The following is a 17,500-nucleotide window of genomic DNA, read 5'->3' on the forward strand; positions in this document are numbered from 1 at the left end:
TGATTGACTAATTAGTAATTAATTGACTAATGAATTAATTGATTGTTTGACGTTTTTTTTCTCAATTTTATTGCTGCTTATTATGTAAACAATGTAAACTTGAGTTTAAATAAAGAATGATGATGAAGATGATGGTGATGATGATGATGATGATGATGGTGATGATGATGATGGTGATGATGATGGTGATGATGATGATGGTGATGATGATGGTGATGATGATGGTGATGATGATGGTGATGATGATGATGATGATGATGATGATGATGATGATGATGACGGTGATGGTGATGATGATGATGGTGATGATGATGATGATGATGGTGATGATGATGATGATGGTGATGGTGATGATGATGATGATGATGGTGATGATGATGATGATGATGATGATGATGATGATGAAGATGGTGATGATGGTGATGGTGATGATGATGGTGGTGATGATGATGATGATGATGATGATGATGACGGTGATGGTGATGATGATGGTGATGATGATGATGATGATGATGATGATGATGATGATGATGATGATGATGATGATGACGGTGATGGTGATGGTGATGATGGTGATGATGATGATGATGATGATGATGATGATGATGATGATGATGATGATGATGAAGATGGTGATGATGGTGAAGATGTCAGTGTTTTATCAGTGGTTTTTGGTTCTATTCCGCTGGATGTTCTGGGTTCTTCACAAAGCTGCTCAGTATCTTCAGTATTTGCTGGAAGTGGAGGATAATGGTTTGAGTGCTGCTTCTATAGGAAGGTGCAGAAGGACAGGTGTCTAATTGCTCCTGCTATTAGAGCCGGGTCTCTTTTCAGTGAACTGGAGTGGAGGACGCTGTGATGTGGAGCTCAGCTGTGAGTCTCGGGGGCAGAGAGGACTAATTATCTCCTTTTTCTGGAACAGATCGTCTTCAGAAAGGTGAAAAGCGGCTCTTATTCTCCGGAGCGGCGCTGAAGATCCTCCAGGAACCGTCATCATGCACAAGGACTTCTTCAAGCCCCTCTTTTAGCACCTTCTTATCATTTTATTCAATAATTAAACTAGTAATTGTGGAGATCCTCAACTCCAAACACACAACCCTAACCCTAGCTGTTCAGAAGTTTGGAATTACTGACCTACATTACAGCTCAACATTATTCCTACATAGTAAATGAATAGTGAAGTGATCTATCAGATTATGAAGGAACACATAAGTAACAAAAAAGTGTTAAACAAACCAAAATACTCTGTTTCTGAGGCTGGAAACTCTGATAAACTTATCCTGTACAACAGAGGAAACTCTTACTCTTCCTTTCCTGGCACAGTCCTGATGAGTGCCAGTTTCATCATCCAATATTCTGGATTAGAACATTACTCAAATATTCACTATTCACTGTATACCTGTAACTCTACCTCTTCACTACTTTACTTTAACTGATGCTCTCAAACACTTTATTAAGAGACAAGAAATTCAAGTAATTAACTCTTGATGAGTTCAGCACAGCTGTTAACTGAAAGCCTGAATTCCAGGTGACTAAAATCCAGCAGATATGTGTAAACCTGTCATCTAAACAAGAGGAGCTACTTTGAAGAATGTAAAATTTAAAAGATATTCTGGTTTGTTTAACACTTTTTTGTTTATTAAATAATTCTGTATGATTTTCTTCATAGTTTGGATAAGTTTGGTATTAATCTACAATGCAGAATATTTCTAAATCCTTAAAAACCTCTAAATCGAACACAGATGATGCATGTAGGTTATTACATTTATAAAACTGTAAAGATCCTCTATGTTTCTCTACAATAAAACCATTCACACCAAATTTCACACCAACCCTGAACGTGTTCAAACACTGAATTATGTAAATAATTATGAAAAACAGTGTAATAATTTAATTATTGTTTAAGGACAGGTCTGTGTGGACCTGTTCTCACCATTGTCTCGACCATGTTGGCCTTGTTGTTTCTGAGCGTCTTCACTGTATGAAACACGTCAACAATGTTCTGCTGCTGAATCATCTCACAGATGCTACAGATCGCACAGAACGTCCCGCTACGCCCCCCGCCAGTCCTGCAGACAGGAGACAGAGAAGAGAGAGATGTTAGAGAAGATACAGAGACAATAGAGTAGATAGAAAGAAGATGATAAGATGATAGAGAGATGACACGAAGATAAAGAGATGAAAGTGAGATACCAGAGAAGATAGAGAGATGATAGAGAAAATAGAGAGATGATAGAAAAGATAGAGAAGATATAGAGTAGATAGAGAGATAATAGAGAAAATAGAGAGATGATAAAAGATAGAGAAGATAGAGAGATGATAAAGAGATTATAGAGGAGAAGGAGAGAAGATAGTAAGACGATTGAGAATAAAGAGAGATGATAGAGAAGATGAAGATATAATAAAAAAGATAGAGATGATAATGAAATGATAGAAAAGATAGAGATGATAGAGAGATGATAAAAAAGATAGAGAAGATATAGAGTAGATAGAGAGATGATAGAGAAAATAGAGAGATAATAAAGAAGATGGAGAGATGATAGAGAGATGATAGAGAATAGAGAGAGATAATAGAGAAGATAAAGAGATAATAAAAAGATAGAGATGATAATGAAATGATAGAAAAGATAAAGAGATGATAAAAAAGAAAGTGAGATAATAGAGAAGATAGAGGGATGTTAGTAATTTTTTGTTATATTATATAAAATTACAGCAGTTTGTGAATGTATTAATGAAGCGATACCTCAGACGAAGGCTTCTGAATGCACAGTATAAGTTGTGAGGTGGTATAGAATTATAGAATTTTAGTATTATTCATCAAGTAAAGAGTATTTATTTGTCAAGTTATTCTTCAGTGAGCAATTAAAAGCTTCTTTACACTAAAAAAATAAATAAATTAAAAAGTGCAAAAGTTGAAATCTGTGAATCCGCAGTTAGTTTACCATTTCATGTGAAATCATATAAAATCAGATGTTTTACATTACTAATTAATGAGGATTCATTCGTATCTACCAATCATGCCACTGCGCCCCCTAGTGAAGTCAAAAACCCAACAGACGGCTGTTGCTCTGCTTTTTGTTTGTTGGATCCAGCACTGGGTTTCTAAACTGACCCAGCCTGGCTGATCTTTAACCCTTTAACCCAGCGTTTTTAAAGCGTATTCGTGGCACAATTATCAATTCTCTGAGGAGTGACTCCTCTAAAACAATGCAGATATTTATATAACAGACTCTGCTGGTGTTTCCTGCCTCTGGCTAAAGTTTATTAGGAAGAGAAAGAAGCTTCTAACCATCTGACCTTCAATTACTGAAGCTTCAGTCTCATTAAACACCAGCCTGCCCATCAACACTGCAGCTGCTGTACCTAATCCTCGTATCTCCACCCCGATCCCACGATCTGCAGCGCGTTAGCATTAGCATTCCGCTCGCTCCCGTTACTACAGAGAATTCCCTCCAACTATCTCCCCAAACAGCCCATTCCAAGCAGAGAGGAGCATCTGCTAAATAAAACATGGCAGGACAGAAAGCCTTTGCTCAGTGAGGCGGAACCGAGCGCGGTCCGGTCCGGTCCGGCTGTATCGGCTAAAGCATTAGCGCTGTCAGCGGCGTGATGTGCAGGGAAATGTATTGTATCGGATGCACAGATTAGGATTTACCAGCAGCCTGGCAGAAACAATAATTCATCTTTAGCTCAGAGAGCAGCTTCAGCCAATCATTTCTCACCTGTCTATAAACACATATCACAGGTATTCATAGAAACACAGCCGAGAAAGTTCAGTAACACTTTCTAGGAATGTTGTGTCTATTAGAAACATGCATTTATAGGGCATTATAAACATAGTTATACTAAATATAATTATGATGATGCATCATGAGCTGTGCTTATAATAGGTTATAGGTTGTACACCTTGTATAATACATTATAAATTAATACAATCTCTGAAAATAAAAGAACATTAAACTTAAAAATGATGAGTTTCTTTGTTTTTATATAATTAAAAAAACCTCTGGAATATAATCAAGAGGAAGATGGATGATCACAAAACATCAACCCACCAAACTGAACTGCTTGAATTTTTGCACCAGGAGTAAAGCAGCATAAAGTTATCCAAAAGCAGTGTGTAAGACTGGTGGAGGAGGAGAACATGATGCCAAGATGCATGAAAAAACTGTGATTAAAAACCAACCAGGATTATTCCACCAAATATTGATTTCTGAACTCTTAAAACTTTATGAATATGAACTTATTTTCTTCGCATTATTTCTCATTTTCTGTAAATAAATGCTCAAAATGAGAATATTTTTATTTGGAATTTGGGAGAAATGTTGTCTGTAGTTTACAAAACAAATCAACAATGTTCATTTTACTCAAATATTTACCTATACATAACAAAAACTGATCTTTTTCAGAGCTGTATATGACAAAAAAAGCAAAATCTGTAAGGGAGTAAATACTTTTTCATGGTACTGTAGAGGATCTTGAGTTCATTAGTAAAATATTATTATTTTTCTGGATCTACAGGGTATAAATGATCTAATCTCTGCAGATATATTTGCTTTGGTGTGAATTCCTGACCAGTTTGAGAGAAACAGCCGCAGGACGTGAGGGAAATCGATGTGTGTCTGATTGGAGCAGCATCACTGAGCTTCTACAAACAGATTTTTGGAGGGAAATAAAAGAGCAAAGCATGAAGCCGACTAATCAACACTGTGTTAAACCGTCGGAGCGGCTCACCACCAATCAGCCACGGATTCTCCCACCAACACGCACTCATTTACAGCTTCGATTGTTCGCTGTGTGGCACAGTCGCAGAAATGAGAAACGAGAGAGAGAGAGAGAGAGAGAGAGAGAGAATAAAGGAGGTATAAAACCATGGCCAGATCCAGAGAGCTCTCTGAGGCCTTCAGAAAAAAGACTAGAGATGAGATTGGATTGGATTGGATTTAAAAATCACTCTAAAATGATTTCTAATTAGAAATCAGAAGTTTTACTGTCCAGGAAATCATTTACAATTGAAACGACAGCCAATTCATTACGAATTTAGTGGTGCTAACCCCAGCTAGCACTGCTGGAACAGTATTAGCATTAGCTGCTAAACGCTATTTCCCTATTCAGAGGTGAGTATTACAGGCCTTTAGCCTGCTGCTATCCCCTGCTTGCACTGCTGGAGCGGTTAGCTGCTAATGCTAATGCTAATGCTCCATCCTTAGTGCTGGAAAAATCAGGAATCTATGCTTACTGTAAAAATAAACAAAATAGAATTCCTATTAGCTCATTAATTTACACATTTTGACAGGGAGTAAGGGACAGTTTGTGTGTTCAAATATACAGGTGTTGGAGAATGAAGCTGAAACACCTGATTTTAGAGCACAATAATTGATTGTGGTGACGGACAGTTCTGGTGGAAACAGGAGAGTTGAGGTGCACATTGAATTCTGCGTGATTTGATCAGCCGTGGTTTTATGTTTTTTTGGATACAATCCGGGTTAGCACCCGAACATCCCTTTCAGACAGCTTCCTCTTACAGCGTCCACAGTTAATCCTGTTGGATGTGGTTGGTGCTTCTTGGTGGTATGCTGACGTTACCCTGGATACCGTGGCTCTTGATGCATCACAAAGACTTGCTGTCTTGGTCACAGATGCTCCAGCAAGACGTGCACCAACAATTTGTCCTCTTTTGAACTCTGGTATGTCTCCCATAATGTTGTGTTCATTGTAATATTTAGAGCAGAACTGTGCTCTTACCCTGCTAATTGAACCTTCACACTCTGCTCTTACTGGTGCAATGTGCAATTAATGAAGATTGAACACCAGGCTGCTCCAATTTAGACATGAAACCTAAAATCCCACACTAAAATGATGACAGGTGTTTCAGTTTCACTGTCCAACCCCTGTATGTGGTAAACTAAAAATGGACAAAAAATGGAGATACTGTTATTTGATTGGACAGTGAGGATATGTTGTGTGTAAATGAGTAGAACTCACAGGCAGTGGACCACAGTGCGTCCGTCCCCCCCGTCGTACTGCTCCTGCCACTTGGCCAGTCGTCTCACCAGCTGTAGGATGGAGCGCTTGGACAGCGGGGTGTCTCTGTACGCCGGCCAGCCGAGGAACTGGAAGTGCTGCACCAGCCGGTAGCCATCCTGCGGCTAATTAGAGAGACGAGATAAACGAGAGAAAGAAAGTTGTGTTGTGGGACGGTCATTATCTTCAACATCATCATCATTATCATCATCATCATCATCCTCTGGGTCTACAGAAAACAACTGTCAACATCACTGTCCATCTAAACAGTATTAGTATTAGTGCAGTTTGATTTAGCATATATATCAGTGTGTCTTTGCTATCATAACGACTGGAAAAGTACACTTTCCTCAACAAGAAATGCATAGCAAAGGTCACGTACTAATTCTCTTAATTAATCATGGGTGTAGTTAATAATCATTTTGGGCGTAACATGACATAATAAACCAATCAGAGTGTCATAATCAAGCTCATCATTCTCTTTAAGAGTAGATCAGGTGAGCTCTGACTTTGGTGGATTGCTATTGTAACGGTGCAGCTACCTGGACGTGTTCAACAAACTCTTCTCAGCAGAGGAAACTGAGCTGCTGGTTGACGCTGTGAAGGAGCTCCAGCAGCTCATTTACGGGAACAGCAATGTTATTTTATTTACTATTCTGTTTATTGTTGATGTAAAAGTTGGGTTTGTGCTGCTGTGTGTTCATGTGTGTGTAATAAGTGGGGGTGTATTTTACCTGAACGAACCTCCTTTCCAGATTAACCCACCCTGTAGTCTCTGGATAGACTGATATACTCTGATTTCTATGAGACTCCCAATCCTATGTATTAGTGTGCAAGTTTTGTGCACAAAAAAAATCAATATAAACCTAATTTCACAGAGGAAAAATTAATATAACAATATGAAAATATTATGTTATTTATAATATAGACGTGCAGTAACTGTGGAGAATGATGGCAGGAAAGAAGAAATGCAGCTTCTACACAGAAAGACATGTAGGAGATATGACATCAGTTAAAGTAAAGTAGTGAAGAGGTAGAGTTACAGGTATACAGTGAATAGTGAATATTTGAGTAATGTTCGAATCCAGATTATGAGAAGCAACAACTACTCAACTAAATAAAGATAAAAATAAGAATAAGACAAGAAGATTTTCAAGAACATTGACAGTACACTCAGGTGCAGTCACAACCAAGACCATCCAAAATGCTATAATGATTGAACTGGCACTTATCAGGGCCACCCTGGGAAAGGGTGATAGAGCGGGAGTTTCGTCAGAAACCACAAGTTAATAGCTAAGAGATAAGAGTATTCTGGTTTGTTTAACACTGTTTTTAAGTTACTACATGATTCCTTATGTGTTCCTTCATAATCTGATAGATCACTTTACTATTCATTTACTATGTAGGGAAATTAAATAATCTTAATAATAATCTGTGTAACAGTGTAAAAAGTAAGAAATGTCAGGTGTGCACAATAGATTTAAGAAGATTTAACTCTCTATGATACCCTTCTTTTATATATAGCATACACAGTATAAAATGAGCTCACCACTGTTTCTGTATGGAGTTTTGTTTTTGTAATTCAGCCGCCGAGCGAAACCCAAACAGATCTGTGTGAGATGTGTGTGATGGAGGCGGCGGTGTCTGAGAGCAGCTCATATTACCCGCTGCTCAGCTCTGATGGAGCCATTTCATGGCAAATTTGTGACGCTGGTGTGCGTTTTCACGCCACAGCGCCGCGCCTGCGCTGATTAGCTAGCCGCTAAATCTGGTCTGTCACCAGCGGTTAAGGAAGAGAAGAAGGAGGGAAGAAAAGAGGAGAGATGACTCTTTTTGGCATCGTTTCGCTGCTGAATCATACCGAGCCCCAGTAATGAATGCTAATGGGCGCTTATGTAGCGCTGAGCTAACCCACACGGAAAAAAGTAAACCCCGCTCGGCTGAAGCATGTCTCTCTCAACATTTATACTATTTATACATTTATACGCTCTCACTATGGGTGTGTTTGAAGCTATCTTACACTCTCCGCAAGGTATGTCACAATGCTCATTACTATCTTACACCCCGCCAACAGTCTATTTCCACTCCTAATTTCTTCCTGTCTGGTTTAAACAGCAGCAGATCTTCTGAATATATCTACACTGATGGGCGTGGTGTTCTGGAATTGAGGTGTGTTCAGGTACATTTCTGGAGTTTTATCTTGTTTATCTTGGTAACAGAAAACAGAGGAGCTCCACTGACTGAATACAACCTAGACAGACGCCAACAGTCAGACGTTCATTGCTATCTCGGTAACACAGGTGCTGTGCCGAGCCGAGCGTACACCCCCACTTATTACACACACATGAACACACAGCAGCACAAACCCAACTTTTACATCAACAATAAACAGAATAGTAAATAAAATAACATTGCTGTTCCCGTAAATGAGCTGCTGGAGCTCCTTCACAGCGTCAACCAGCAGCTCAGTTTCCTCTGCTGAGAAGAGTTTGTTGAACACGTCCAGGTAGCTGCACCGTTACAATAGCAATCCGCCAAAGTCAGAGCTCACCTGACTCTTAAAGGGAATGATGATTGGTGTATTTCATGTTTTAAGCTACACAAGGTGTACTTTTCCTGTTGTTATGATAGCAAAGACACACTGACATGCCCCAAATCAAGCATGGTGCACGGTTGATGGCTCGCCTATAGATCACTAAAATAGGACCCAATGTGTTTTATTCATTCTGAACTTATAGTTAGGTTTCTAAATCCATTCTCATCAGATTATGATTTTTTTCTATCCTTCTCTCCATTTCTTTATTTGATTTTCCACTATTTGCTCCCACATGTAGAAACACTCAGAGCTCTTAAGAGGAGGTTTAGCTCAGTCAGTCGTGTCCAGGCTCCTTGCTGTGAATCAGTGGAGGATGGAGTGGCAGCAGGACATCAGATGGAGCGAGTGGATGGAGAAGCTGACGCTCTGATGACTAACTCAGATTTCATCCTGATACTTTGCCCCCGTTTGCTGGTGGGTCTCGTGCTCTCTTACCCGAGCCATGTTGCAGATTCTGAAGATGCGGTTGATGATGTCTTCGTCGATGTCGGCGGAGATGAACTCCACCTGGATCGGGCCGTAACAACACGAGCTCTTCTCCGGCCAGTACTGCATACAGAGCTGCACACAGACACAAACACAGCGAATTAGAATTTACCTACCAGGACTTAGTGGTGGATTTACTGAAGGTTCATAAACAGTTAATGAAGTCTGAAACGTATAATATATATATACATATATATATACCATTGTGATCCAGTTTACCTTTAAATGTTACTGTAGTACATTATTCAGGTCATGGTCTTACAGTAAATACGAAACAGTAAATAGTTATCTACTGTTCTATTCAAATTTTCCTAACAGTGATTACACTGACAGAACCCTAGTTCTTATTAAACTGTAATAAATGATATAAACTGATATAAAAAGTTTTACAACACCCCTATACCCCTATACTGTTGTTTGATAGTCCAGTAAATAAGTTCTCTGATTTTGCTATTTATAGGTTTATGTTTGAGTAAAATGAACATTATTGTTTTATTCTATAAACTACAGACAACATTTCTCCCAAATTACAAATAAAAATATTCTCATTTAGAGCATTTATTTACAGAAAATGAGAAATGACTGAAATAACAAAAAAGATGCAGAGCTTTCAGTCCTCAAATAATGCAAAGAAAACAAGTTCATATTCATAAAGTTTTAAGAGTTCAGAAATAATCAATATTTGGTGGAATAATCCTGATTTTTAATCACAGTTTTTTTTTCATGCATCTTGGCATCATGTTCTCCTCCACCAGTCTTACACACTGCTTTTGGATAACTTTATGCTGCTTTACTCCTGGTGCAAAAATTCAAGCAGTTCAGTTTGGTGGTTTGATGGTTTGTGATCATCCATCTTCCTCTTGATTATATTCCAGAGGTTTTCAATTTGGTAAAATCAATGTTTTTAAGTGCTCTCTTATTTTGTCCAGAGTTGTACACTTTAAATAATGTGCAATAATTTTTACATTAAAATGCCTCCTGGGAAATAAGCACAATACACACTGTATGCCTACATGCTAAGCATGAATTTTATGGATATAAGGATCTAAAATGCAGCAGTAACACAGTGAATAATCCATTCAGCTCAGATTATAGAGTAAAGCTACTGAAGGTCAGGGATCACGAACCTGTGCAGCGTCCATTTCATTCAGCATCACGATGGAGGAGCAGTTATAGTCGAATACGAGCCTCCAGAAATCAGCCACTGTGTTGGGTAGCGGGTGCTGCGTCACGATGAAGGCCGCCGGCTGTTTATGACTCTAAAACAACAGACAAATACAGTACCAGTCACATGTACTGCAATTTAGATCAACACAAATTATTAACTCTATTATTTGTTTACATTTTTAATGTCATATTTAATTTGAACATCTCTGCTGGATTTTCTCAGTCAGTTTTATGAGGTTGAGTCACCTGGAATTCAGGCTTTCAGTTAACAGCTGTGCTGAACTCATCAAGAGTTAATTACTTGAATTTCGTGTCTCTTCATGTGTTTAAGAGCATCAGTGGTGAAAAAAAGTAAAGGTCGATCAATTAAAAAAAAATCTTTTGAAAGAAACTCTTCAGCTCTTTGTTTCCATTCATTTGTGGCTACATTTTTCAGTTTGGAGTCATTGTCCTGATGCAAAACCCATGTCCTAGGATGCAAACTCAGCTTTCTACACTGGGCCCTAAATTGCAACCCAGAATCCTTTGGTAATCTTCAGATTTCATGATTTTTTTTGCACACAGGATTGAAATCAGATGCAGAAAAATATAAGTCAACTCTATTTCTCACCATATATCGAAATACATCATTACTGGTTCTTTGGTAATTTTGTTGGATTAATGTAGAGCCCAACTACCTTTAATTTGAGCGTATAATCTCTTGCTTAATCTCTTAAGAAACACGGCCATGTGGTAGAATGTTTTGCCAATCAGTCTGAATAACAGGATATGGTCTGGTGAGAACATAATGTCAAATCATAGCCTCTATTATTAATATTATTATTTCGTCCTTCATACCGTCCTTCAAAGAAAACATAGGTTTTCTTTAATATCAACAGTGAACACAGTGGCTAAATGGAGACACAAGCCTTGAATAAAGTTTTTAAAGTTTTATATTTAATAATCACCCTCATAATATCACTGTTTCTGCTCTCGTTTCTAGAAATAATTCAGCTAGCTCTACAAACGGGTAAAATACTAAAAGCCAAACCACAGATTTATATTATAAGAAAAGCTGCTTTAGCTCTTTATTATCTCTCTCCATCTCTTCTCTTATCTTGTCCCTTCTCCAGCTGTCCTCTAGCTGCACGTATATTTGTATGTTGGCTGTTTCTGTTTTGATGTTGCTTAACAGGCCCATTTATCTTATCAGTAACTCATCAGAGAGGCGAGACTCAGTGTGTGGAGATTGTTGAGATGTTATCTCATCTTCTCACTGCTGGAATGCTTGGCTTTTATGGAAGAACTGCTGTGTAATCATCTGTACAGTTGGCACCGATCAGGCTTGAAGTGTTAGTTAGGCATTCCCAGATTCCCAGAGTGAAGTGTTGGATTGGAGGGACGGATGGTGGACGGATGGATGATCAAGAAATCAATTTTGAATTGATTCTAAATGCCATTGCATTCCTTTTATACTGCCATAGTGATGCTTTGACAATGTAATGTTGTAAAAAGTAATCCAAAGGAAATCCTGCATCATCGTTTCAAAAGAGATTCACGAGTTTGGTCAGATCCAGTCCAGTTTTCTTTATAGCTTTACAGCTTTATATTTCTACTTGTACTGAGTAGATACAGGAAGAAAGGCCCTCTCTTTTGGGATCTCCTGGATGAGTTCTTCATGCCCTTTTGGAGTAATTTCTTTCGGTCGGCCGGTCACTCCTGGGAAGGTTCACCAGTGTTCCATGTTTTTTCTCCATTAGTGAATAATAGTGAATCACTGTGGTTCTCTGGAGTCTCAAAGCTTTAGAAATGGCTTTATAACCTTTTCCAGACTGATAGATGATCAATAACTTTGTTTTCTCATCAGGGTATAATAATGTGCTTCTTTTTGAGATATTATATCTGCTTCATATTGTCGGACAGCAGACAGGTTCTATATAACTGATTTCTTGCTTCTACAGGTTAGGGGTAATGGTAAAATTTAACTCAGATTATCTTCTCAGGTTTTTTCTGTCTGATATAAAAGTATGACACAAACACTAAACAAAAAAACAAATAAATCAGTAGAGGCAAATAGTATTTCACAGGAATGTATATGGACAATGTAATGTTTTAGGTTTGAAGTCTTAAAGAAATCCTGCATCATCGTGTCAAAAGATTTTCACGAGATTGAGCAGATCCAGTCCAGTTTTCTAACAGCTTTATTTCCTCTTGTATTGAGAAGATACAGGATAAAAGGCCTTTCACTCACATCCATCAGCGCTGCATTGATGTAGTTGCTCGACTCTCCGTCCACAGAGATGAGGAAGGGCAGGCAGCGGTCCAACGCCAGAACGTCCATGCTGCGGTTCTTATCGTGGTTACGGGGGAGGAGGCCGACGCTGCAGTCCTCCGGCCGAACTCGCGGAGTCACAATGTTCAGGGTCTAAAAGAGAGAAAAATAAAACAGAAAATGACAATTTTATATACGTTCTGACTCACAAACACCTTCCAAAACTTGTTTAGAAGCAGCGCCAGCTCCAATAAAAAACCTCCAAACATCTCAGCCTCGTTTATTTATATGGAGTCGCGTATGAAACCCGTTCCTTTTGCTCTACAGCCCAAACCTCTGCCGCCACAGATGTTCTGCTGAACTGAAGGTTGCCTATTACTTATGCATGAGTCTTGCAGAAAGAGAGAGAGTGACAGAACGAGGGAAGAGAGTGACGGGAGCGAAGACAGAGTGAAATACGGCGAATAAGAGAAAGAGAATGAGCGAGAGAGCTCGGGGTGAACAGGGACAAACAGATATCCATCATCTTCCCTGGCGTCTGACACCGCGGGCCACAGTTCGTCTCGCGGAGAATACAAAGCGCGAGAGCGCGGCAAGAAGAAAGCTCTGCTGAAGGGTTTTATGGGGCACTAGCAGCTTGCCAATGGCTCGTTAAAAAGCCCTGCTGACTGATATCTCACTCATGTGGCTGGTAGACACGCACTTCATCTCAATGAGCCGAGTCTGGCCATGGCTTTCATCACGCTCTATCGACTCAGCCAAACATCCTCCAAAACATGCAAGAAAAACGGTGCCGGCTACGTCGTGTCAGAAGTTACGGCACATCCAGCAAAACTCTACCTGAAATATAAAGCGCGTCTTACGCAACGCTCCGCAGAACTTTGATGAATAATTTGAAGAAGGTGTTTTTTGCAGGCAAGGCTGCTGCCCAAAACAAAAGGGTGAAGGTTTTAAGAAGGTTTTTACACCCTGGTGGATATGGAGTATTTATGAATCTCAACTCTACGGCTCGCTGAAGCATTTCAAAGGGGATTTAGGAAGAATCTGGGAGTTTTTAGGCCTTAAAAGTTACATAAAAAGTTGCTTCAAATCGCTTTAAATAGTGATTCAGGTGGTTAGTTCAGTTTATCTCAGTGCTTCTTAATCCTCGGTGACTTGTTGTTAAACTAAAATGTTTATCAGTTTTCACAAAATGGTGAAAACTAATGACACTCCTCAAGAAACAAGAAAACAATAAAGAAAATAGTCTAACAGTTTGGTCAATAGTTGTTTTTGCCTTGGAATTCTCCCATTAAGATCATTTTCACCCAGTCTCTTTCTTATTATTAAATCATTAACACTGAGGTGAGTGAGATCCTGCAGTTCTTTAAATGTTGTTCTGGTTCTTTTGGGATCTCCTGGATGAGTTCTTCATGCCCTTTTGGAGTAATTTCGGTTGGCCGGTCACTCCTGGGAAGGTTCACCAGTGTTCCATGTTTTCTTTGTATGTCTCACATAATTTTTTCTCATCTATTCTTGAATTTCTTTAGATAAGAGCATTATGTGCTGCTTTTTGAGATATTTTATTTTGCTTTATGTTGTCAGACAGGTTCTATTTAAGGGATTTATTGCTTCTACTGGTTGAGGCCAGTGGTGAAATTGACCCCAAAATCTGTAAAGGGGCAAAGTTTTTTTTAAAGGCACTGTATATGGCTTGGTCTGGGAATAAACGGTTATGGTATAGATGTTGTGTATATGGATTTGTGTATAGTTGGGTTTGAGAATATACATTTATGGTTATAGATGGATAAATATGGGTATGAGTGTAGATTGATATGTACAGTATATGGATTGGTCTGGGCATGGATAGGTACAGATGGATTTGGGTATGGATGTGTCTGGGTGTAGACATTTCGAGGTATGGATGGTATAGTTGGGTCTGGTAATGGTCAGTAATGGGTATAGACTCCTATCTCTGCTGGATGTGGATCATTTACCTGAAACTCATCTTTGATCTGGCTGGAGTTGGTCTGTGGGTCCAGTCTGCTGATGTTGTAGTAGATGGCTCTGAACTCACACACAGGTATGGCTGTATTTCCACACAAGCATGCCTCCAGGATGGCATCGTGTACAAACACATACTGCTCCTGGAAAAAACACAGATAGACATCAAACAAAGCTTCCTCATCGCATACCGTCCCAAACAGGATCACGAGGATCAATAGCATATAGCTCTATATAAAAATGAAGATTTCACTTCAGTTTCTGAATCAGTTTCTCTGATTTTACTATTTATAGGTTTATGTTTGAGTAAAATGAACATTGTTGTTTTATTCTATAAACTACAGACAACATTTCTCCCAAATTCCACATAAAAATATTCTCATTTAGAGCATTTATTTACAGAAAATGAGAAATGACTGAAATAACAAAAAAAAGATGCAGAACTTTCAGACCTCAAATAATGCAAAGAAAACAAGTTCAGATTCATAAAGTTTTAAGAATTTCAGAATTCAGAAATCAATATTTGGTGAAATAACCCTGTTTTTAATCACAGTTTTCATGCATTCTTTAAAACAAGTATGTCTTAAAGAATAACTTTAAAATTAACCAGTTTTTGAGTTTGAGCAAAAACAAAGAATTGTACAGAATTAGATATTATAAAAACGTATCCAATCATCATTTATCTGGCTGTGATTTTATTTTATTGTTAAATCTGGTTCAGTTAAAGCTGTTAACACATTATCTTACTGATTTTAAATGGTTAAATCATTACAGTCATTACACTCCTCACTCCAGACGACATGTATAATTCATAAACTGTCTTATGTCCTCTCAGTGAATGTCTGTTCAGGCCTCCAGCTCTATCAGAGCAGCTCCTTTAAAAGATATGGATGATCATAAATGAATTATAACATCGTCTTCCATAAATGTACTCTTTAAACGCTCTGTATTACTCCCACAATTCACCTGGAGAACAATGTGGGAACGACTCAAGCTGGAGTCATAATTCCTGCTCATATAACCGGAGCGTTCTGCTCATATTCAGTTTATAGCGTCCTCAGGCTCCATCGCTCCATCAGCGGTGGTCCAGAACTCAGATCTCGGTCCAGTCGTGCCCGAGGATTATGGGTATGAATGTTAATCGCAGGACTTTGATGCTACCCTAACCGATGTTGTGTAAAGCTGACCTCTATTACTCTATTACTCTATAACTCCATTATCTACAGTAAGCACTTTCTCAGGAACAAAGCCACAGAAAAGCCCTTTAAAAGATGAATTGTGCTGCGTTGTTTAGTGCTGTGGATTATCTCTGGATCGGTGGTGGGGGGGTGGGGGGTGGGGGGGGTGGGGGGGGGAGGTGTTGGGGGGGTATGATTGGACATCATTTGCCCCAAAAACCTCTAACAGAGTCTAGATCGTACTCATATCTCTTGAAACTGAATGTTCTAGATATGCAGGATATTCGAGGCTTCATGTTAAATAAGGGAAAAACACTATAATTTAATACATTTATCTAAAAGACAGGGAAATAGCAAAACATTTATAATATTATATCATAACATTAATAGTAGTAAGCATGATAAACATTCATAAGCATGATGTGAGATAATACACAATACTACTAGAGCTCAACACGCTTGGAGGAGAACACTTAATGCTAGTTCTGTTAAATCAGATGCCCGTGTTCGCTAACATCTCCCACACTCCCACAATTTCTATAAACAGTAGTAAATATCAGACCCGCTCTACTGACTGGATTACCAATCAGCTTCTTAGTGTTTTTACTAAACTGGGAGAATCAGCGTTCAGTTACAGATTAGCTGGAGCTGAAAAACTACAGAAAACTTTAAAACACTAAATATAAAAAGATCTAAAACTCTAAAGCTCCATAAATCTAAGGCTCTAAAACGCTAAAAGTCTTAAACTCTAAGACTCTAAAATTCTAAAACTCTAACTCTCTAAGACTCTAAAATTCTAAGACTGTAGTTCTCTAAGACTCTTAACCTGTAAAACTCTGAAATTCTAAGACTTTAAAACTTTAAATCTCTAAAAATGTAAAGCTCTTAAACTCTAAGATTCTAAACCTCTAAAGCTCTAAAACTCTAAAGCTCTAACTTTCTAAAACTCTAAACATTAAGATTCTAACCACCTTCAGGCAGCCTGCTACTGTTTTAGTGGAGTTTTTCTTTTACCTTTTTTTCTGTTTAACCTGTATTTTATTTCTGACATTTTTTTTTATAGTATGTTCTTAGTGTTATTTTTAGCTACTTATTTTTTGTTTGTTTTTCTAATGCCTTTGCCATTTAAGTCCTTAAATTAAAGAAAGACCTGCATACAGGCATCATGACGTGTGAACACTAAGTAATGCGTTTATAAACCAACACAATCAATCACAAACTGCAATTCCTTATTGATTTATTGAGGATACAGCATTTTTAATAGATTCCATACAGTAAGTATGTTAATGCAATGCTTATTTAGAACCTCCTCAAATAGAGAAACACAGAGTGAGAGTGATGCTGCTTCCTTTTCCACTAGAGGGCGACCTGTTTAAATCTCACTCTGCATGGAGTCTGTCTGTCTTTCTGTCTGACTTTCTGTCTGTCTGTCTATCTGTCTTTCTATCCAGGTCCTGATGGGATATACAGCCTTGTAAACGCTCTCTTAAACACACTGTCCCTCTTTCTGTCCGGACTTTTAGAACCCGTGCTGAAATCAGTAATTCCCTGGTCCTGAGAGCTCTCTCTCTGCTGCAGATGCTGTGTTTGGTATTCAGGCCTGGTTTGTGTGGAAGGAGAGCTGGGTTAGAACCTGCAGGCTGTCTGATAATGGCCATGCAATTCAATTTCTTCAATTCAATTTAATTTATATAAGGCTTGCTCTAATGTCATCTTCACAGGCTGAAGCACTTAGGGGAGGCGTGACTCTATTGAGAGAAAGGGAGAGGGTGACCGTGACAGAGAGAGAGAGGGATGTTTAAAAAGGAGGAGAAA

The 17,500-nt window shown here is 38.6% G+C and overlaps 1 protein-coding gene across 12 annotated transcripts in view; it reads right to left on the reverse strand.

Annotated features, from left to right (window-relative positions):
• The window catches only part of ptprt (protein tyrosine phosphatase receptor type T), a 248,900-nt gene that overhangs the window by 2,089 nt on the left and 229,311 nt on the right, over positions 1 to 17,500 (reverse strand). For 11 of the 12 annotated variants that reach the window (XM_049479923.1, XM_049479919.1, XM_049479920.1 and 8 more), the window contains 6 exons: positions 14,501 to 14,650; positions 12,504 to 12,677; positions 10,234 to 10,365; positions 9,056 to 9,181; positions 5,986 to 6,149; positions 1,934 to 2,069 (listed from right to left, as the gene is read on the reverse strand). In XM_049479923.1, coding sequence (XP_049335880.1) covers positions 1,934 to 2,069; positions 5,986 to 6,149; positions 9,056 to 9,181; positions 10,234 to 10,365; positions 12,504 to 12,677; positions 14,501 to 14,650 — 882 coding nt within the window. The remainder of the gene's footprint in view (positions 1 to 1,933; positions 2,070 to 5,985; positions 6,150 to 9,055; positions 9,182 to 10,233; positions 10,366 to 12,503; positions 12,678 to 14,500; positions 14,651 to 17,500) is intronic. The other variant, XM_049479917.1, reaches the window with a different exon arrangement.

Source organism: Astyanax mexicanus, chromosome 5 (assembly GCF_023375975.1).
Source record: "Astyanax mexicanus isolate ESR-SI-001 chromosome 5, AstMex3_surface, whole genome shotgun sequence".
Classification (NCBI taxonomy): Eukaryota; Metazoa; Chordata; class Actinopteri; order Characiformes; family Acestrorhamphidae; genus Astyanax; species Astyanax mexicanus.